Genomic DNA, 23542 nt, shown 5'->3' with positions numbered 1-23542 from the left:
ACAAATAGTTCTGAGTTTGTCCGTTTGCTTTCAGACTGATTTATATATTTTATTTAGAAGACTATTCAACTCAGTTGGCCCGTTCCAGTGACCTGAACCATCTTCTACTTTAGTATTGACTATTTACTGCCTTTTATCTTTATACTCACTGCTCTCAATAAGGTGCCTTCTTTTTTCTTCAGATCCTCCTCCAATATTCTTTCTTCTGTCTTTCATACAATATCTGTGTGATTTTCACCATTTCTGATGAATCTTGAAAAAGAAATACTTCTACCTTCTAACAAGAGAGATGCCTACATTTGCAAACTATGAAATTAGTATGATACTCAGTTAATTCAAACCTGGTGGTAAACTTCACTATTAGGTTTCCAACAAATGCTAACACTGATTTGCTTGATCTCTCTCCCTTGCAGTTCTGCCCCATTCCTCTAATTTTTGTTAGTTCTGTTGCTTCTTCTTGTGGTTGAAAGGTCCTAGGTCACATGTCCTTTTGCCAAAGTGTATTAGCTAAGAATGAGCTGCTAGCTGAGGAATGTGACTCTGCTTCCTCTCATCTGATCATTGAATCAGCTACAATTATAAGCTCCCTCCTTAGACATACATTCAACAAACAAAAGTATACTCCTTTAACCAGAAAACCACAGAATCAATCATTCTTCCTCAAGGTTCAGCAGATCAGTTTCACAATCATTTGATTCCCTTGCAAAACTTTCCTGACTTTTTTTTTTGCTTCTTCTCATAACAACCATCTATTCTTTTTCTAAAGAATGCTGGCTTTTAGGGTTGTTTTTTAAAATTTGAATCTCATAGCAAGATCAAATGAATAATTTTGAAATACAAAATTGAATTGAATGTTGATGCATCAAAATTTCAAATCTGAATACACAGCTTATATGGATTGAAAACTCACAGTGGGAAAGGAGATTTCTTGAGACTTCATGGGCTACATCAGGGCTGTCAAACTCCCAGCCGGTGGGCTGGATGTGTCACGAGCTGGCCGCGCCCATGTCTGGTTTAGCAAAGGGGGGGGGAAGTCCTGATACATCACGTGACACTGCCATGACGCCGTAAGTTTGACACTCCTGGGCTACATGGACCAGCCTAAAGACTGGAGATTTTTGTTTGTTTGTGTTCTATAGAAACGGTGCTTCACTGAATTTAGAAATAGGGTTGAAAACATCAGTTGAAGAGTAAGAAGGAATTATTTTTCCAAATAGTCACAAGTTGAAAAAGCACTTGTGAGAAGAAGCATCTTCAGTGAATTAGCGTTATGTCCTTTTAACCAGGCTTTTATTGTGTGGTTTCTTAAAAATCTCAGGAATTGCTAGTCGTCTTCCTTCATAAAAGACAAATTAATCCCTCTAAGCTTGCCTCCATGCATGAGTCCTCTTCTCAGGTAGTCTTTGCAGCTGGAGATTAGTCAGCTTTTGACTCCTTCTGGCCTTGTAGCGGATAATAAACAGAGCCCTTTCTATGATCCCAAGCCTCTCATTCAGTTCTGCCAGTCTTGACTTTATTGAAGCCACTTGTTTCAGGAGATTATCAATGGCTTCTGAAGCAGGGCGGAGGCTGCAGATTAAAAAAAAGTGTCATGAGGTGGTGTACAGATTGGTATTCAACAGAAACCATAGCAATCTGTTGCCTATGTCACAGTTTATGATAAAGTATCAACAAAGTCTTTCCCTTCCTGGAACTCTTCAGATATGGCGGACTGAAATTTCTGCCATTCCTAGCCAATGTGGCACTGACAATTTAGACAGGGAGATGTAATCCAATTCTTCTGGATCAGAGGTCTCCATCCTTGGCAACTTTAAGACTTGTGGACTTCAAGTCCCAGAATTCCTCAGCCAGCAAAGCAGAACTGGCTGTGGAACTCTTGGAGTTGAAGTCTACAAGTCTTAAAGTTGCCAAGGTTGGAGACCTCTGCTCTGGATAACTAGTTAGCTTTTGACAAGAAAAAAAATCTAAGTTTTTTGCTAGTTGGGTTAACCCGACTTCCTCTGAGGGAACCAGCTTACACTGGTCGGGTCTTTTGATTTGTACCAGATTTAGATATATTTTACCACCGAGGAAGCAAAATAATCTTTTGAAAGATGGGGCACATTGTACATTAAACTTGCTTTAAAAGCATAACATAGACAACTATTTAAAATGTTACAGGTTAATATGCAGCTGTTTGCTAGTTTGAAAAATGTTTTGATACAAAGCAGAAGATACATTCACCGACAGAAAATAAAATCCCTAAATAATATTGTTTATATGACTATGTATGACACTGACCAGGACATTTTACAAAGTAGCCTACAATTTAAATTCAGCATTAAAGACGTCTAAGATACCAATAGTACAAAGTATTTGAATACTGCAGATATATGTCATGAACTGCAGATACATATATTGGTATAAATTGTTAGGATTTGAAGCTCATGATGTTAAAATAGACCTCATTCTCCTTCATGTGATCAGTATTAGTCATCTGAAACAAATATGCATTCTAAGATTAATAATAACTGATAGAGGATCATTTGAATGTTAAAAGTGCTTCATTTATGTTATTTCAGCAATCCTTATTACATAGACTAATGATATTTTATTTATTTGATATTCATTTTAAACAACACGCAAAGAGAAATGGTTATGTTGATATTTTTCTATGGATCACAATTGCTTGAATTCATCTGTCTGAAGTAATGTCTGATAAAGGATTTTTTTACTGTATATTCTGTTTGTGTTTATATAAATGCCTGCCTACTGATTTCAGTCAGCCCAGGTAATAATATATTAAGTGTCTGTGTGCATGGCTGTATGAAAGAAAAAGAGAGGGAGGGAGGGAGGGATGGAGGGAGGGAGGCTCGTGCTGAATATATCTTTAATCTTTGGAAAATGGATTAGGAAAGGCATTTTATTATGTATTTAGCATGACATTTAAAATCCTTTGGAGACTCCTGTACACTTAACTACCACTTTGCATTTACTTTAAGAGCATATTTTACACAGGGGAGCATTTCATGCTTACAACTGATACCATAAATGTTTCAGAAGATAAGCAAATAGCACTCATCTTTTCTAATATTGAAAATTCCATCCTTCTTATTTAAAAAGAGGTAAGTGCAGTAATGTATTTGTTGTCAATGGGAACCAGTCCTCCTCCTCCTCTCCCGTATAACCTGCACCCAATCCTACCTACCCCACCCCACTCTCTCTATTTTTCTCAGTTTTCTCCTGCTACTTTTGAATGATGAACAGCAATTTCTTGCTTTCTGGTGGATCACTTATCTCTTGATCTTTACAAGTCTAACTCATTTGTTAAACTGAAGCATCACTATCTAAGCTTGTTTAGATTTATCTATCAGAGATGCAGCCTGATCCTTCACACATTTACTCAGAAATCAGTTGATGAGATCAAAAGAACTGTCTTGCTTCTTCAGTCCTGCTCAGGCTTGTGCCTATTCTCTTGTAGGCAAATCTTAAAGGTGCCAACATTATTCTAAACACATTACATATTTCTATAATACCATTATATTTGCTGTTTTTATTTCTAGAACACACACACACACAAATGCATACGCTAACGACAGAGTATTGTGGTTCCAGGAGAAGACATGATAATTGATAGCTGAAACTCATTTTGTCTTCATGGAGGTGCATACAAGTGAAACATGTCTCAAGCAAGAGGAAAGTGGAACCACCACCCCCATTTCTCATGTACTGTTAAGCCTCTTAGAGCCTTGGGTGGCCAATGGCAAGAAAAGTCTGGAGCTGTAGCTTAGCAGCAATAGATGTGAGCCACACAATCTCCCCATCATCAATGTTAATCTAGTCTTTCCTACAGAAGGACAGATGATACAGAATGATGAACTGCCATTTTCTTATTCTTACCTGGACAGTTCTGGCAGCAGGGTGTCAGGGTGACTCAACAGAGAGAACTTTATTTGCCAAAAGATGCTGTTCCCCCACTTCTCCAATAGGTGTGTGATGCTCTTGATGCCTCGAATGTTGACCTTGTCAGCTAAAAAACCAAAATTGACATGATTTCGTGCAGGGAAAAACAAAGACTCGGAAACAAAATAGTTTTCTTATCAACTATCAATACACAGCTACTTTTGTGAATTAAAGAACAGCTTTGAATAGTGTAATCTGCGATACAGGTACATTTTATTCAAGTCCTGATTATGGCCAATATTGGGAGGGTACCAATAAAGAAGAATATTTATGGCTCAGGGTTGAAATGAGGGGTTCTTAGTGCTCTCTGAGCTTGCTTGTTTTCTTGCAGACATTTCATTACCCAAACTATCACTGATGATGTTACCTAGTTTGGGCAATGAAACATCTGCAAGAAAGCACAGAGAGCACCAAGGACCCTTCACTGCGAGGGGAGGCAGGGAGAAAAAGAAGAATGCTAAATGAGAATGCTAAACCTACTCCATTAAACTATTTTCTTCATACATATGAGAGCAAGATTGCTTTCAGTTTTCTAAGATTAGCTTTAGAATTTTTTAAAGACTTTTTAGAAATGTGGGTGGCTGATCCATTGTCGACTTCTCTTTTGTACTCCTGCAGATTGTCTAGTTTGCACTTCTGGGAAGAAGAGTTCCTGCCAATTTTTGGAAGGAAACTAGAGGTAACAGATACATCAAACCTGCATTAGGCTTTGATTTCATTGAGGATGTACACATCTCCCACCAAAACCCCACACAAACCACATAAAATAAGTTCCCAGATTGAGGCTTTATTGCCATCATTTAGAAACCTAATAAGGTTTAATGTTTTTATTACAATAATGCATGTTGACTACTGTATATGCTCGAGTATAAGCCTAGTTTTTCAGCCCACTTTTTGGGCTGAAAAAAGCCGCCTCGGCTTATACTCGAGTCAGTGAAAAATTTGCCCGAAATGGAGGAGAAAAAGGGGCGGGGCCATGCCGCTGGGTGACACTCGTGAATGGCCCAGTGCCCCTGTGAGTTTCCCCTCCCTCTGTGTCAGTTTGCCGCGCAGCGCGCACCACACCATCCCCCCTCCTCACGTTCTAATGTAATGCAGGGCTGTCTTACGATTCCCCTTCCTCCCCCTCCTGCCGCTCTGCAACGATGTCCCACCTCCTCCTTGTTATGGCAAGTAGCCACATAGCAATGTCCCACCTCCTCTGGTACAGTGATCCAATGATAGGAATCACTGTGCCGTGTGTCATAGGAGGCGGGACATCATCATCACAGCGGGACATCAGCATCATGAGGTGTATGAAGTATTTCATTGAATACACCGCTAGTTTACTGTTTTTCTTTGAAATAAATATTCAAAAACATTATTGGTATCTATTTTTATTTTTGAAATTTACCGGTAGCTGCTGCATTTCCCACCCTAGGCTTATACTCAAGTCAATAACTTTTCCAATTTTTTGTGGTAAAATTAGGTGCCTCGGCTTATATTCGGGTCGGCCTATACTCGAGTATATACGGTACTTCTGAAATATCACTACCTTTATTTTTACAATATTGTCTTCATATGCACTCTCTTTTGCTAACTTTAAATTCCAGTTTAAAAATTAGTGTAATGTTGTGCTTGAATTATATTTGGATAGGTGGTGCTAATTTTCTATACTTATTTTTATTAGTCTGATTTTTGGAAAGATGGGAACTATGAATGCATATAGAGATAGGGTAAGTTAAGGGAACCAAAAGCTACAGAAAAATGAGTGTTTCTTTTTAGCTTTCTCCCAACACTTAGAGGTTTTTATCTTTAGTGCACCAGTATGTTCTAGCACTCCTATCTCAATGTCTACATAAAAATTGGAAAAGCTGGCCAACTGAGATAGGGTTTCTATGGAGAGAACTCTTCCTGGGTTTAAGCTTTTTAGTAAGGTTGGGGAACTGTCCATGCTTCATTGTTGGAGATGAGTTTACACATTTCAAAGAATAAAAATGAAAAGAATAAAAGTCTGATTAGGTACTTTCAAAAGTATAAGCATAGATAGGAATGTCCGAACCTCCAACTCTGGAAACTTATCTAGTATTTTACTGAGAGGTAACTATTCAGTGGGGCTGTACTAAATGAATGTGGTAGATTTTACCTAAAATACATCCCAGTAATAGCTGCACTGACAATACAAACTGGAGTAATACTTTTGTTTGTCCAGTTGCGAGATACTGGAGATATGTGATATTTCAGAAAAGCAATGGCAGTCCTTTGAGGAAAGACAACCCAACCGTTTCAGGGAGGAAAATGCAGGGGCAGTGGATTAACTATTGTAATTATTGTATGAGAATACAATAATGATACAGCTTGAAAACAGTGATGAAAAGAAAAGAATATTTGGAACCACCCCCTGAGTTTGATAAAATGTAATTCACAGATTATTTCAAAGGCATGTTTTGTAGAAATGTTGATTGCTGATGTAGATAAGGGAGATTGAATAAATCAACCTCCATTAATTGTTTTTTCCGAATCTACAGCCAGCTCTCCTTTATTTCTAAGGGACAATATAATGAAATTATTTTTTCATTGTGGTCTAATGAGCATGCTATGTTCATTGTGGTCTAATGAGCATGAGATATGCTATTAAGAAATTTTAGAGTTTTCTTATTTCTCATGGAGAACTTTGGAGAAAGTTCTCCATCAGCATTTGATGGAGAATTTTGAAAGATATGTGCTCTTTTCTCAACCTTTATATTAAATTCTAGAGTTGTGCAAATCAGGTTAAATCTCACTAGAATGATGGATCTCTGAATTGGATTGTTGAATTCAGTTGATCCAATCTGAAAAGATCTGATCTGGGAAAAGTCTTTCTGTGTGAAAGAAAAGGTCATTAAATTGGCAGATAAATTCAAATTGATTTATCTGTTTTATCAGACCTGATTATGTGATTTGGAAAACTGACTGAATCTAGAAGTTATATTGTTACTTTGTATTATATTGTTACAATACCAGACATACATATATGGACAATATCTTCATCTTGCATTTGTTTGTAGTTTAGTGTTCTGTACTCAGATTGTAAAAATAAAGAAATCATTCAGTACCTTACAAAAACATTCATATTTGTATTAATGCAGAACCATCTGTACTCATGAATTCTTTGGAGGGTTAAACAAGCAAACTTAGATAGCCTTCCTCCCTCAAGAATGTGACTCATGCAATGTTCCACAACTGCTGTTTTCTTGCCTTATTGCATCACTTACCTCCGTCTCTGTAGTCCCACTCCTGAATCTGATCCAGAAACTCCTTCTTACAAAGGCTATTGGGCAGGGAGTGGAACAAGAGAAGAAGTGGGAGAACACCTATGAAGGGCTTGGTCAGAACTTTCATCTTCTAGGTCAAGAAAATATAATCCAATTCTGAATTTCTTTTAAAAAAGAAAAGAGAAAAGAAAGCTAATTCAAAGAAACAGAAATAACAGAATATAAATTAAATCTCTATGGAGATTCTCAGTCATCCAGGTCATGGTTGTCCCAAAAGTGCTTTTTCAAGAGGCAACTGGACTTTCTGGTTTTTCTTTGAAGATGTTTTGCTTCTCATCCAAGAAACTCAGCACTTTTGGGACAACACAATATAAGTCCTTGCTAGGCTATACATTATATTCAACACATGAGGAATTATATTTTTGGATAATTTTTATCTTTGAAAAAAATAGCAAGTTGTAGAGATCACTAAGGAGAGAATGAATGAAACTCCCTTAAAACCTGCTATATGATGCCAGATGCAATTTTCCCAACCAAATAATTTTGCCCAATTTAATGAAATTTGAACTTACTGGATAAAGGTCATTAGACGATTGGCATATTAGTAACACAGTGACCCCATATGTTCTGTTAGTTTTCACAAATAAGGCTTTAAAGAAAGATGTATGAAAGTCTTCCCATTCCTTAACTTCCTTGGAACCAATACAACAATCTGTACCCTAATAAGGAACTAATACAATTGCAAGGGAAGGTTAACCCTTCCCTATTTCTTCTTGGTTGACACAATTTTTGGATTAGAAGGCAAAGTGCCACCCCATCTCTAATCCTATCCTGCTTGTCTGGTTCACTGCAGAGAGCCAAGGACTAGACTCTGAGAGAAGGAAGCTAAAAGCCAGCATTCTCAGTTTAGAGCTGACATATCTACACCAAAACCTGCTCTCTTTCAGGGTCACCAAGCACAACAGAAAGACTGATGGGCACAGTCTGGGATAGACATTTTGTACTGATGTCTCAATGATGCACACAAGTGTGTAAAGATGGAACTTGCATCATGAACTTGTCTCTTATGCTGTGGAAGAAATCAATTCTTTTCAAGATCAGAAGCAATGAACTATATTGTAACACTAAATACCAGATGACCTTTTCTTGTTTTTCCTCCAATGGATTAGCATAATTGTGGCTGTGATTATGGCTACTGATCGTTATTGCATCTCACACTTGAGTTTTGTTGAGCTGGGTGTTCGGTACAGCTGATCACAACAGGTTGCAGCACCCAGCCGGCCTTAGCCATCTTGAAAAAGCTGAGCAGCTGATTATAATTAAATAAGAATTACAAAGAAATTCCCAGACTTTAGGCTATATTGGGAAGTTAGGAAACCATCCAAGACAATGGCAATCCACTTCTGTCTTAGTGCCAAAAAAGCTGGATAGCCATCTGTGTTTATATAGGTTCCATGGGTTGAACTGTGACTGATTTTGCATTATTATGGATATTTGATGATTGCTATAGCAAGGGCTTCTAGCAGCCAGTAAGCAGTTGCAGTAATTCTGTTAGTTCTGTTAAATTGCAGAGGATTAAAAGAAACCCCAGTACTCTCAGGATTACTAGTAATAATTCAACAAGATTTATATCATTATAAACTTAAGTTCTCATATGAGAAATGAAAAGTAGATATTTCATGTAGAATTCATGTGTCAATTACTTATGGTAAGCTTTGAAAAACCTAAATTATCCTTCCAATTAAGTATGATTTGCATTACTTAATGACCTAGAAATCATCATAGCCTCTCTTCTGAATACCCTTAGGAATTATTGGGAATTGACTCAAATATGAACAAAGGTGAGCATTTTTCCAAATTGGGGAGTGCAGCTATAGTTTAAGAAGATTTAATACTCAATGGAACATTAAAATTTATTTCATGCTTTCCCATCCCACAAGTGCATGGTGTAAGTTTCACAGTTTTTAGATTAATGATGTTACACCTTTCTAGTATTATGACATTTCCCCCATCAACACTCATATCTCCTTCTCCTCATCCTTTAGCAGGAAAGAAGGAAGTGAGTTAAAAAAAGTTTTGTAAATTTTATTATTGACAAATGCTTAACTATGCAATGTACCTTTGATCCTAATGTTGGACTTTTAGGCAGATTAAGTGGAAGCAGGTACCATGATCTCTGAAATAAAAATTGCATAGTGGCTTACTAGTTGCCCCAAGATATTGTTGGTAACTTTGTACAGGAAGAGTTATACACCAATATTTTTTCACAGCAAGATTTGTGAACTTCTCTCTCATGTGAAATATGTACAGCCTCACTGATTTTCTACAAGCTGCTAAAGATTTTTCTTAATCCATTTGTTGAACAGTGCTATATTTCACTAGTATTATCCTTAGTGAGTTTCTCTGCCAATTCTGATTAATAATTGAAATTTCTCCTTTCCTAATAAACTGCTATTCCTTTTTATATTAAATTGGTAATGAAAATGCCCAATCATTTTCTCCCAGCAGAGACAGATCAAAGTTTATTATATCAAAAGGCTGAAATTGTAGCACAAATCTCATAGGTCAAATAAATGAAAGTGGAGGCAATCTAACAACTCCCACCCCTTTACTGACTCAGTCCTATGAGATAAAATATCTCAACTCTTTCTCCATTGAGGATATAAAAGGCAGAAATAATCTCTCTCATATCTGGAAATATCTTCTTGACTGTAGATTCTCTATAAGGTATTTACCTTATAAAGGTACCTTTAAAAATTGCACATATTATATTGTCAGGGCATTGTTAGACCAATCTTCCTCCCCAATTTCTTTGTAACAATATACTTTCAATTTATATTGATTAATTTGTAATAGGTATGATGGCATATTACAAATTAATCAATATAAATTGGTTAGGTAGTTGCATTTGGATTACTATGCTGTTTTCCTTCTTTACTATTCATAATTTAAAACTGAAGATTTAAAAAAAATGTATTTGTCTTTCAGACAGGTGTTGGAACAATCAATTAATTATTGTTGAGAATAGCTTCTTATAGTCCTCTCCAGATAGTTGACTATGAACCAATTTTCGTTGTATTTAAGTACAATGACAATAAAGATTATACTTATACTTATGACATCACAAAGAGAGACATAGCAGTTAGAGGTTGGAAAGAAAGTTATAATCAGAAGCCAATAAGTGTTTGTCAAAAACAGATCATGCCAGACAAATCTTATTGCATTCTTTGACAATGTGACAAAATTAGTGGATCAGAGAAATGCTGTGGATATAATTTACCTGGACTTCAGTAAGATATTTGATAAAGTAGACCCCAACCTTCTACTTTATAAGATATAAAAATGTGGGTTAGATAGCATCACCACCAGGTAGATTCATAACTGGTTGACCAACCACACTCAATGTGTAGTCCTTAATAGAACTGCATCTACATGGAGGGAAATACATAGTGGGATACCCTAAGGCTCTGTCTTAGGCCCAGTACTTTTCAATATCTCCATTAATGATTTAGACAAGAGAATAGAAGGGAAACTCATCAAATTTGCAGACCATACCAAGATGAATAGCCAACACTCCAGAAGATGGGCTCAAGATACAGAAGGATCTTGACAGACTTGAACACTGGGTCCTATCTAACAACATGAAACTCAGTGGTGAGAAAAGTAAAGTTCCAAGCTTAGGCAACAAAAACCAAATGCAGAGATATAGAATAGGTAATACGTGACTCAATAGCTGTAACTGCGAGAGTGATCTTGGAATCATAGTGAACAATTACTTAAATATGAATCAGTAATGTGCTGCAGTTGCCAAAAAAGCTAATGCAGTCCTAGGCTGCATTAACATAGGGATAGAATCAAGATCATGTGAAGTGTTAGTACCACTTTATAATGCCTTGGTAAGATCATATTTGGAATATTGCATCTGATTTGGGTTACTGCAATGTAAAAAAGATGTTGAGATTCTAGAAAGAGTGCCGAGAATAACAACAAAGATGATTGGGGGATTGGAGGCTAAAGCATATGAATAACAGGTGCAGAAATTGTTATGTGTAGTTTAATGAAAAGAAGGATAGGGGAGACATGATAGCAATGTTCCAATATCTCAGGAGTTGCCACAAAGAAGAGGGAGTCAACCTATTCTCCAAGGCAGCTGAAGGCAGAACAAGAAGCAATGGATGGAAACTAATCAAGGAGAGAAGCAACCTAGAACTAAGGAGAAATTTTCTGACAGTTTACAACAATTAATCAATGGAACAACTTGCCTTCCAAAGTTTTGGATGCTCCAACACTGGAAGATTTTAAGAAAAGAATGTTTGAAATGTTATAGGACTTTCTACTTGAGTAGGGATTTGGACTAAACTAGACGATCTCCAAGGTCCCTTCCAACTCTCTTATACTGAAATCCACTCAAATGGAGCTGTCCAAGCAATGTTGCCCCCCCGTCTCCAAGTAATATAATACAGTTTCTTATTACTGCCAGCATCTGAACTAGAAGGACTAAGGAATTTTAAAACAACTCTTACTTGCCATTCGCTTTAAAATAAAACTACTAGATTCATTGTGGTTACAAAGTCCTACTTCCAGACCTCTGCAATGGCATCTTTTTCAAGTCCTAATCATATAATAATTTAAAAATATTAATTAAAGAGCCAGGGAAGAAAGATGGTAGTTGGTATTCCCTTGAAAACTGAAGTTCACATTTTAGTGACTTGCAAGATGTATGAATCGGACTTTGAGTGAGAGAGAGCCATTCAGGCTGCCAAACAAGCTCTCTTCTCAGATCTTAAGCTCCTATATTGGCGAGGAGTGGAAGTTCTAGAACAGGGGTTTCCAACCTTGGCAACTTTAAGACTTGTGGATGTCGACTCCCAGAGTTGAAGCTGGCTGAGGAACTCTGGAAGTTGAAGTCCGCAAGTCTTAAAGTTGCCAAGGTTGGAGACCCCTGTTCTAGAGACAGTATGAGGAACTGTTGGGTAACTGTCCAAGGTAAACAACTGTGTACTTACCTTGAATATATAGAGAATATACAAAAATGGGATGGAACTAATTTTCAATATTTCAGTTGTTGAAAATAGCTGTTGCTATCCCTGATTTACATGGGCTTTTCAGGTATACTTTTACAAAACGTTTTTTTTTAAATCCAGTAACCAAATCAATTTATATTTGTCTGTACCATTGGCAATAATAGCTATTTATCTTTTTTACTGCCCTAAAATTATGTTCTGTTTCCAGTTAGCAAGATAAAAAGAAAAAAAAAATAGAAAAAGCAAAGATGACAAAGGGAGTGCAAATGTTTTGTTTTATTTCACTGGATTTTCAGCCAATTTGTCACTGCAGAAAAGTGATTATTTTATGGCTGCTGTTCATTTAGTTGGATAATGATGATATTAAAGGTTCCTGGGTCTAAATTGGGGGAGGGGGAGTAATACAAAAATAAGTAATAATAATTTTAAAAACTTTATTGATTTCTCTTCCCCTCCCCCATCTTACACATTTGCCAATTTGCAACATTTGTAAGCATTCAGGCCTCCTTAAAAGGCATACTGTAGGTCAGTGGTTCCCAAACTTGGCAACTTTAAGACTTGTGGACTTCAACTCCCAGAATTCTCCAGCCAGCTCTGCTTAAAGTTGCCAAGTTTGGGAACCACTACTGTAGGTGGTTATGTCTACCATGCTGCATGAGATATTGCATGTATGGTAACCATTCTTGCTTAAATTTAATTAGATTTCTGTTGTACATGTACTGTATCCTGTTAGTTTTCCCATTGCTGCATATTCTTCATGTTTAAATTCCCAATCAGATCATTCTGGATTGTGTTTTTCTTCTAGAGTTGAGCAGTTTATTCTCACTGCTATGAACATATCATTAAATTGATATTTTTTCTGAGATTAATGCCTAATAAAAACAATTGTGGTTTCACTTCAAATTTAAAATCCAAATTTTTCTGCATTATACCATGTATGTCTTTCCAATACTTTTGAATTTTTTTTTACATGTCCACTATATGTGATAAAATGTTCTTCCTGTATTATGGCATTTCCAACATTCATTATTGTAAGATTTGTCCATTTAAAATATCATTGATGGAGTGGTGTAACATTTATATAACATTTGGTACCAATTTTCCTTCAAATTATAAAGTAATGTTTATTTTTATAGATTTTTATAGATTTAGTCTATTATCCTTCTTATTGTTATAGTGTAACTGTGACTTTGAAATTTCAGTCTCTAGTTGATTTATTTCATGGATCATTGTGTGAGATTTTTCATGTACATTCCATATTCTTACTGTCTAAGTCTGTCTTTGCAGCTTCAAATTTTCCTTTCGTTCCCGGCAGCATCAGCAACTAGACATCCCAAAGGGTTTATTCTAACCGGGCAACAATTATGCCTTTTAGTTTGCCTACTATATTCATTGCTTCTTAGGCTATAGGCCTATGCACATTTACCTAAGCGTGAATGTTAATTGGTAGCTGCCTTTATTATAAATGTTTTTATTTTTAGATTTTGAAAAATGAATCTTTTTATATGAAATGAAGAAAACAAAGGGGAAAATTAGATAAATTAAAGTGAAATAAATAAAATAAATTTTGGTAAACAAAGTAGCAATAAAATCCAGAGAAATTCAACCCTGCTTATAGCTTCTACAACTTATATATTATTGAGTACATATTGTTAAGCAACAAGTTGCTTTGGAAGGAATAAATAAATGATTGAAATGAGTTAAAATTTATGACTGTTGATACAGATATATTTCAAAAGAGGCATAGTTATTTCATAACACAGATAACTTATATATGTCCAGAATCTAAACATTTATGTACAGAAGATCTATTCAAAGGTTCTCTCCCCGCCCTCTCTCTAACCACTTGAACTACTGCCTCATTTGTAAAAAAAAGCACATACATTTTCACATTTGGGTAACTAGACTCATCCAGAGAACTGATAGAAATATTCACAGGTCACATAATACCCCTTGAATATTGGACATTTACCTTATTCCTGGCTAGGTAAGCAAATATATTCTATGTAAAATTTACCTGGATTTCACAGGACGATGCTCTCAAAAAGTCTCTGTTTCCTCTTCTTCTCTATCACAGACACTCTTCTATGTTCAGCTGGTAAGTGATGTATCCTATTATGTACTATTGTGCTTCTTATTCCACATGTTTCCCCAAACTGTGTTCAGAGTTTTGTCCAATTTCTTCTTTCTCAGCCTCCCAATTTATCCATTCAAGCTAAACGTATCTTCCCCAGTATAGAGGACTAGCAGAGAACTGAAAATATCATTAACTGGCTTTTTTCAAAGCTACGGTACTTCTGTCCAGCATCTTCTGATTCATCTTTCTACTTCCCGTTATAGCCCCACAATCATTTGGCAGCCTCAATGATGATATAACCCCATTTGCTGTCCACAGTAGTTCTTACTACTCTGTTGTTTTCCTTTATGGAAGACAAAGTTTGTAGCCAACTCTGAATCTGTTCCCCAGGATGATCCTGCTGTTTGTCAAATTAATTCTTCGTTGATTACCTCATTTGGGATATATTATGCCAAAACTTTTTTTTGTAAAAGTAAATAAGGAAAAGAAGGGTGTTTCTGTTTTTTGCTTTTTCTTTTTTTGGTCACGCAGTCTCTTACTCTCAAAGTTCCTGGATTGTCAAACTAAACAAAACCAGAATTACTCAACAGTTTCATAATAGCACAATCCTAAACATGTTTACTTAGGATTAAATATTATGGAGTTCAGTGAAACTGCAATGAAAGAACTTCCAAAGAAATATATGGCATGATAAGAAGTAGTTTTTGTGTCTGAACTTCTGTGTTCTTATTCATCTTTCAAAAGTGAACTGACAATTCAGAGGTACCGTAGAATAAATCCTATATATCACTCCTTCAAGGTAGACAAATTTAGAAAAAAGGAATTATTAGGAGTCTTGTAAATGTTCTTTAATATTGTTAAGGTATTGTCACAGAATCTTGAAAAACTGTCAAATATCCTCCCTACTTCAACTTATATCTAACCCAATCAAGCTGGAGTAGTTTTGAGTTTCTTTTTATGCTTTATTTTTCCGGGGCTCCAATCTATTTTCTGTAATGTCTTGGCACTTCACTCCTCTGAGTCAAACATGTTGCCTTCCCAACCAGAATTACTCTTGCTTGCCATGAGGCAGATCTAGCAGCTCATCATGGTAGGCCAAGGTGACCAAGTTAGGCCAAGGTAGGCCAAGGTAGAAAACTTATGTATTTTTTGGAGTATAAAATGCACCTTTTTCCCTCAAAAAAGAGGCTGAAAATCTAGGTGCATTTTATACATCAAATACAGCATTTTTTGCCTCCCGAAGCCCCGCCTTCTTCACCAAAATGGCCCTGCATAGCTTATAGGAGGCTTTCAGAGAGCTCCTGGGGGCTGGGGAGGGCAGAAATGAGCAAAAAAGGGCCATTTTTTGCCCCCCAGTCCCCAGCAGCACTCTATAAGCCTCAGTAAGGCTATGCATGCATTTTTTTGACAAAAAACGGGCCCGCTTTTGCGAAAAATGGGCAATTTTCTGCTCATTTTTGCTCCCCCACCCCCCAGGAGCACTCTGCAAGCCCCCCCCCCCAAGGCTATTCATGCCTTTTAAAAAAAAACGGCCTGTTTTTGCGAAAAACTGGCCGTTTTGGGGAGGTTTGCAGAGTGCAAAAACTTTTTTTTCCCTTTTGGAAAGCTCTTTAACTGATTGATGAGAATTACATTGATCAAGTGCTGTGCCAGCAAAAACAAAGTCTTAGGTGCTGCAGATTGTCAGCGATTTCCTCCTCCAGCACATGGATAAATACACCTGGAATATCTACCTACATACCTACTCTCTCTCTCTTCCTGCCTACCTACTATATATATATATATATATATATATATATATATATATATATATATATATATATATATATATATATATATATATATATATATATATATATATATATATATATATATATACTTAAAGTCACAACCCCTGGTATGCCCAAGTGTGGGAGGAAGGTCACACTTCCACTCTCTGTCATTAGGCTCGTCACAAGAGTCCATCCAGACAGAAACCCAATATTTTTACTGTTGCCTTTGATATATTTGTGTTTTTATTTGTGCTGATAAATAAATAATATATATATCCCCCTCCCTCTATCTACCTAACTATCTACTCTCTCTCTCTCCCTACCTATCTACTGTATTTCTCTCTTTCTGTCCCCCTTTATCTACCTACATACCTACCTATTCTCTCTCTCTCCCTACGTATCTACTGTATTTCTCTCTCTCTCTATTTACCTCCCTCTATCCCTCTACCTGCCTACTTACCTATACCCGCTCTCTCTCCCTCCCTACTTACTGTATTTCTCTATCTCTCTTCTATTTCCTTCTATCTCCCCATTGAGATCCGGACCCTCACTACCCTTCCGGCCTTCCGCAAAGCGACTAAGACCTGGCTGTTCCGGCAGGCCTGGGGCTGTTGAGTTGTCCAGCCCCACTTCAGGTTTGTGACTGTTGTGTAATTTTAAACTGTTGTTTAATTTTTTTTATCTATCCCCCCTCCCTTTTATTGTAAGCCGCCCTGAGTCTCTTTGAGAGTGGGCGGCATACAAAATTTTAATAATAAATAAATAAATCTCTATCATACCTACCTACCTACCTACTCTCTCTCTCTCCCTACCTACCTACTGTATCTCTCTCTCTTTCTCTCCCACTCTATCCCTCTATCTATCTACCTACTTTAAAAAAAATGCCTCTTCAAAACCTTTGTGCGTCTTATACTCCGGTGCGTCTTATATTCCGAAAAATATAGTAGATTAATTCAGAATTCCCACCCCAGCCTACCCCCTATTGCCAAGCAACACCAACTAGAAAGACTAAGGTGGCAGGAAACAAAGTGTTCATTGTCTAGTGAGTCTAAAGTTCATAGAGTTGGTGCTTGCATGGATATTTCATATGATATTGTTAGGCCAATTATGATGCATGTAGTAGTACTTGTGAGGGATAGCCCTTCCATTTAATTAAATATTCATTCCTCCTCTACTTGCACCCAGAATTAAAAAAAAACAACCAATACTCCACCTTGTATTCTTCTTCCATGTCTCTGAAACTAGACAGGGAGGAGAAATTGCTGAATATGAGGAACAACTGCTCCAACCACTGGCTACCAGAGCACTCTGAGCAAAAGATGCAATCTGAGCACTCTGACATCTTATTTTAGAGTTTTGGCAATATTACAATATATTTTCTCAGAGAGGAAGAGGGACATATAAATGACTTTTGTGAAACAGTTGTCTGTCAGTACAGAAGGAGGCGGCAAATCAGTGTATAGGTCTCCATCTAAGCTTTGATTATGGGTTTGCTGTTGTGATAAGTAAATCTCATCCTATTTATCTATTTATTTATCTATTGGTGATCTTCCTGCCTTTAGCTTCTTTAGAATGCACTTTGAGGGGTGGTGCTGGCAAAATTTTCAGATATCATGATTGTGATAGAGGGAAATGGACAGGAAATGTTAATTCAGGTTTGCATGATGGCACATTTGCCAATTTATTTTATGAATTAGGACTATAGGTGATGTAGAAATTGAAGCAGGATAGAAATAGCACCTACCTGATCTTCTATTGAGAGACTATCCATTCCGCACGTTTTCCTGATTCTTGGGGTCTGTCTCCACTTGCCCAAGATGGCTGGCTCTTGTTAAAACGTCCTTCATCTTATTATTGATATGCTGCTTTATTATCTTTGATGAGGGTATAATAATTCCCTTCCGCGGGGGGGAAAATAAGGTGAAGAGGGCCTTGTAAGGTGAAGTAAGAGGGCCTTTCCCCCTTCCACTGAAGCCTCGAGGAGTAAAGTTCAGTGTATCAGTTTGCACAAAAATGGAGATCTGGATGTCTGAATAATGGTTTGGATGAAAATGTACTCCAGTCGTCAAAGGTGTTTTGCTTTTGATTAGACATTTAAGTTGGCATTCTTAGTTAAAGTTACACATTCTGTTAAACAGGAATGACGCTTCTAAAAAATGGTAATATACAGAACATTTTGGAGATCTTTAACTTTTCTAGGTGTTTGCATGTAAATATGGAATGAACTTTTATAGGATCCATCTGCACATTATTTATAGAAATATGATACCTCTAATAGTCCAATATAAAAAACACTTTTCCCAACTTGGTATACTGTTTGTCTTCATGTTGGTGCTGTATCCTGACTTGAATTGAATATAAAGGATATCTGGAAAAAAATGTTGTTCAGATAAATTACTACACAATTATTCAAAATATCAGAGAATAACTTACCCATGAATCTAGAGAATATAACAGGGCAGGTAAGTACACCACAGGGCATTACTATGCATTCAAGTTTGTCACATCAGCTGCCAAACTGATAAATATCCATGTTCCCCTTTCATTCAAATGGCTTTGTAAGCTCTTTCAATTTAATGAAAATGCATTTAAGGAGAAGGCGGGGCAGAACGTGGGAGAAGAGTTAAAAGAGGGCTCAGCCTAGAATTCCTATGTAGCCATAAGCAAATTATATGGAGCAGGTGTTAACCATTAGTTGAGAAGACTCTTGTGCATAGGCATGATTAGCAATAAATCAGTTTGATTGGACCTTCATGTGTGGACCTGATGTTTTACACCTGACAGCTTTCTTTCAAGACAATCCAGCAAAGAATGCCAGGTAATGGGCCCTAATAATCACAGGGGTTAGAAGTCCAACAGTTCTAATAGAAAAACAATCTTTTTAATTAAAAATGTGCAGGTGCAAGAAAGAAATAATGTTTTTTGTCAGACTGATACAGACTGATTGCCTTTTGACTGGGACACGGGGTCAAGGGCACACATCACACCCATTCAATGTACATATCCAGAAGCAAACCTTGTTCTAAGCAAAATGCTGGAAGAATAGAATAGAGAAGACTCGGACCCTTTGTTTTCATGCTAACAATCTGCTTTATATTTCTGGGCTCCTGGCTACCATTTGACAGAATGAGAGCCACACAACTTTGATCAGAATTTCTGTGAGGAAAACCACATGATTTCCCTGGGTTTATCAACAATCTTGCTTCAGACAGCTAAGTTCACACTGCCATTTGTAGACACGTTTGGCTATTGGGAAGTACATATTTTTCTGGAGACTGTTCCCAATGCAATCAATCTTTCCAATTGCTCAAAACTGAACTGATGGATGAGGTTACAGGGATACTATGGTGGGCTTCCAAAGCAGTCTGCAAGAGCCACAACTATCAAGCCAGAGGATCTAGTATTAAAAAAGTAATGTATATTATCAGATTTGTAAGAAGAGGAGCTTTCAAAGCCATGATTGTCAAGATGTGTTCCCCTGCTTAATGGAAAACAGCAATTCTTGCTGCCAAAACAAAAACCAAGAAAAACAAATAGTTTTAAGAAATGTCCAAACAATAATCTGTATCACATGGGTTTCTTACAGTTGTTTTCATTTCAGAAGGGCAAACACATTGCAGTTTCCTTCATCACCATTCAGCAAACCAAAATTCCTGGAAATATTTAAAACCTGAACAAGTAAGATAAGGAGCACTTAATAAAGCTGTGATGGCAGATGGTTTCATACTGAATAGCAATTTCTATGCTTCTAACATTTACCCATGTAAAACATTGTTAAGAAATGTGTATTTTGAAATAGCACTGGCTAGAGGCATGACCAAAAACATGGAAAAGAATAATTAGCAACAATGTTTAGATAACTTTTCATTAACCTGCATGTTTTTTTTCAATGAATGAATAGGATTATATTTGGGATATATTTATGCCATCATTTTATCTAATGTATCTTGGGCAACGTACCAGAAATCCATAGCTGTTCTTAAATTAAACATAAGAATCTTGTCTTGGGACAGAATCTTCAAATCATTAGCCAGTTGGCAAAATTTTCAGACTGCAGAAGTTCTTTCTCAAGATTGGATTGATACTATTTTAAACAGAATTCTCTATGGGAAACAATTACTCCATTTTTTGCAAATAAAAAGTTGGAAAGTCCTTTGATGTCAGACTTTTCTATGCTTTGTTCATTGATATAATTTATGAAGAATGACATATAATATTCACACACTCTAGATTTTGCATGGGAGCTATCACTATACTGAGGCAGTGAAGCCAGAGAAAATTTCCATATCTTTGTTGCAACAAAATAAAAAGTCCAGGAAACTATCAAAAAGCAATGGTTTAATTTAGAATCAATGTTTACAAAACAAATCATTCCCATGTCTTTCAAAAATGACTTTAAAGTGCAGACATAATAAGTCCTATCATATGTTAATAATCCATACATGGATTTTGGTACTAATACTTCTGCATAAAGAAAGATCTAGGAACACTTATAAAAATAAACATCCTCTGGGTGATATGGGCAGCATACAAGTCAAATAAATAAAAAATATATTTAGAAATAGAATTTACAATAGTCTGTACATTTTAACAAGGGCAGTTAAATATGGTAATATTGACTTTTACAGTGACCAATCACCACTGGGACATTAATGCAAAGGTGGTATTCAGCAGGTTCTGACCAGTTCTGGAGAACCGGTAGTGGAAATTTTGAATAGTTCGGATAACTGGTAAATACCACCTCTGACTGGCCCCGCCCCCATCTACCCTCTGCCTCTGCTGATTGGGAGGAAATGGGGATTTTGCAGTAACCTTCCCCTGGAGTGGGGAGGGAATGGAGATTTTACAGTATCCTTCCCCTGCCATGCCCACCAAACCACGCCCACCAAGCCATGGCATGCCCACCAAGCTATGCCCACAGAACCGGTAGTAATTTTTTTTCAATTATTGCTAATCTGCTTCCCACCATCACAACATTCACCTTATCACACCCCAATCCTCCTGGAGGGAGTTTAGACTCCTCTTTTCTTGCCACCATTCCACATAATCGACTCCAACCACAGCTAAAATCTTTCCTCATTAACTTCCAGGTTTGTTTAGGTTGTTTTGATGCTGCATAAAGGTCTTTGGACACACATTGCCGTAAGATAGCAAAGATGGTATATGATCCTGTCCTCTTCAGCCTCCCTGCCACAGGGACAAGTTGGTTGCTGCTCAAAATGATGGGCCCCAAGGAAGCTGTAAAACTCAGGCCAGCCTCCAACTTAACTACCAGTCTGATTGCTCTCCTGCTGTCAATCACTTTTAGCACCTGGGTCCCCACGTCTTCTGCAACACTTCCCTGGGTCTTCACTACTCCTACAGCTGAGCAGGACAACACTGCTCCCCAAAAGATATCGATTGCAGTCAAGTCATTATTGTCACATTATTGTCACAAATCAAAGATGTTCACTGCTCCACTGCAGTCAAAATGCAGCTAATCTCCATGAGATGATTGGTGGAGTTCTCACTTAGTGTTAAGCATTTCTACTCCCCTGAACTACTGATTGGTTATGTTGTTGCGCTATCACTATGCCACCAATTCCTCAGGCAGCCTGATCCACATCAACTTGTCTGGCTTTGGTGTTTTTCTTGGTTCCCGATCCATCTGATTGTGTCCAACCATCCTGGAACCCCTCAATGTTGTTATTCTGGGCTTGCTAATCCATAACCCTGAGGCTCTATGAAAAGCTATCCAAGCAGTAGTTGCAGCAGAGAGAAATGAACCCCGTCCTGCCAGAGCAGCAAATGTTCTGGGAACAGAACAGTTGTTCTCTCCAATAGCTGCTGGAGCCTCTCTCCATGTCTGCCAATGATAGAAACAGAGGTTGAGTCCATCTAGATATCCACTCAAGTGACTACACAGCTCTTACAACCATGCTTTAACCACAAACTCCCTTATGTTGACACCATCCCTATTCTATCCTGACACCGTTATGAAAAAGAAAGTTCCTTTTGAGCAGGTCAGATCAATCACTATTGTACTATTTCTCCAGAGCGCTAAAAAAACATCTGAAGAAGAATTTGCAAGGACAGCCAAGCTGTTAATATAGATCTTATTTATAATAATGCAATATTTCCATCCAAGAAGTAATGGGTAGAAACCTGTTAAAGAGAGATCTAACCTAGAAATAAGGGTAAAAATTCTGTTCAATGGAACAGCTTGCCTCCCAAGGTACTGAGTGCTCCATCACTGGAGGTTTTCAAAAATAGATTGGACAGCCATTTGACAGGAATGATATAAGATTTCCTGCCTTGAGCAGCAGGTTGGACTAGGAAACCCTATGATTTTATGTTTACCTATTCACTAACTTGCATGCACTATAGTTTCTTTTTAAATGGCATTACAGTGTCATTCATCTTTGAAAAGATATTTTGTTATCCAAGTCAAGACTGTGGCATAACACATACTCTCATCCATGGATTGTTTCAGATCACTGTCAGCTTCCTTCTGTAGGCTGTAGTTGTTCTTAGCTGGAGCCAAAGTCCATCTTGGCTGCAAATCAAAACTGTGTTGAATATTGAGGCGTTAATGTTTATATACCTGGGACTACAAATATTCATGGTGCTATTTGCAGAAGCGAAAATGTTGGTGCCAAGAAGAGATGCCCCCTAATTTCCCTAGAAAGGACAAGAAACGTGCGTTCTAGTGGTAGAAAAACATTCTGATCCTGGATGTACTGTAAGCGGAAACCCTAATGGAGTATCTTGATCGTAAAGTTCATTTTCATTCTCAGATGCTTGAACGACTGTTGGCTAGGGACCAAAGAACTTGAAAGGCGCTTCTTCTAAAGACGCCTACTAATGCCCCCCTCCCCCCAACGTTTGAAACGTAAGTAACCTTTCCAGCCAACTTCCTCCCTCCCTCCCCCCCAATGAAAATACGGCTCCCCAAATGGGAACTGTAGTCCCAGTATATCAAGGGCAGAAGCGTTCTGTTTGGTCTGGCTTTTTCTGTCGAAAAGCAGCGGGATAAAGTAATCTGAACGTGAAAGAAACAGCAAAACACTTGTCGACTCTCGTCCCTTCCAATGCCTGGCAGCTGTCTCCTTCGAAGGAAGGGAGTATATAAACGGAAAGCCTTTGATTGAAAAAATGTGATTTACTGTATTAGAATTGCCGAGGTGTGTGTGGGTGTGTATGGGGGGAGGGGAGTAGGAGAAGTCCTGGCGTCAAAGTATGCGCCAACCGAATATTAATTATCTCCTAGAAGTCCCAATATTAGCAAAGTTTGGCTCATCTCTTTAGTGTCCTAGCCGGAAAGGCTCCTTTAAAAAAACTGGTACCCAGCATTTTAGGAAAAGCTGAAGGGGATCCCTTGCATCATGTCATATGATCCAGGCACTTAGAAAAACAAAATTCCTTACGCTGATCACCTTAAGGCGGTCTCAGTTGTAAAATATATGCACCCGCAAAGCTAATTACAAACGCAGACCGTCGGCTGTTTTCCCATCT

General features: G+C 37.5%; 1 protein-coding gene across 2 annotated transcripts; it reads right to left on the bottom strand.

Moving 5' to 3' along the window:
* Positions 1–847: 847 nt before the first annotated feature.
* On the bottom strand, positions 848–14600 carry LOC148044086 (uncharacterized). Of its 2 annotated transcripts, XM_087723273.1 has the most exons (5): positions 14217–14600; positions 9295–9351; positions 7176–7339; positions 3880–4009; positions 848–1569 (listed from the first exon to the last, which is right to left on the bottom strand). In XM_087723273.1, the coding sequence occupies exons 3-5, from the start codon at positions 7300–7302 to the stop codon at positions 1362–1364; spliced, it is 465 nt and encodes a 154-aa protein (XP_087579399.1). In that variant the 5' UTR covers positions 7303–7339; positions 9295–9351; positions 14217–14600; the 3' UTR covers positions 848–1361. The 2 variants fall into 2 exon arrangements, with proteins under 2 accessions (XP_087579399.1, XP_087579400.1); XM_087723274.1 differs by lacking the exon at positions 9295–9351.
* Between the last annotated feature and the right edge of the window lie 8942 nt (positions 14601–23542).

This window comes from Thamnophis sirtalis, unplaced genomic scaffold (genome assembly GCF_051295495.1).
Source record: "Thamnophis sirtalis isolate CommonGarterSnake01/CBP01778 unplaced genomic scaffold, rThaSir2_p1.2 scaffold_9, whole genome shotgun sequence".
Lineage (NCBI taxonomy): Eukaryota > Metazoa > Chordata > Lepidosauria > Squamata > Natricidae > Thamnophis > Thamnophis sirtalis.
The sequence above is the reverse complement of the archived record's forward strand: the minus strand, read 5'-3'. Positions and strand labels throughout refer to the sequence as shown.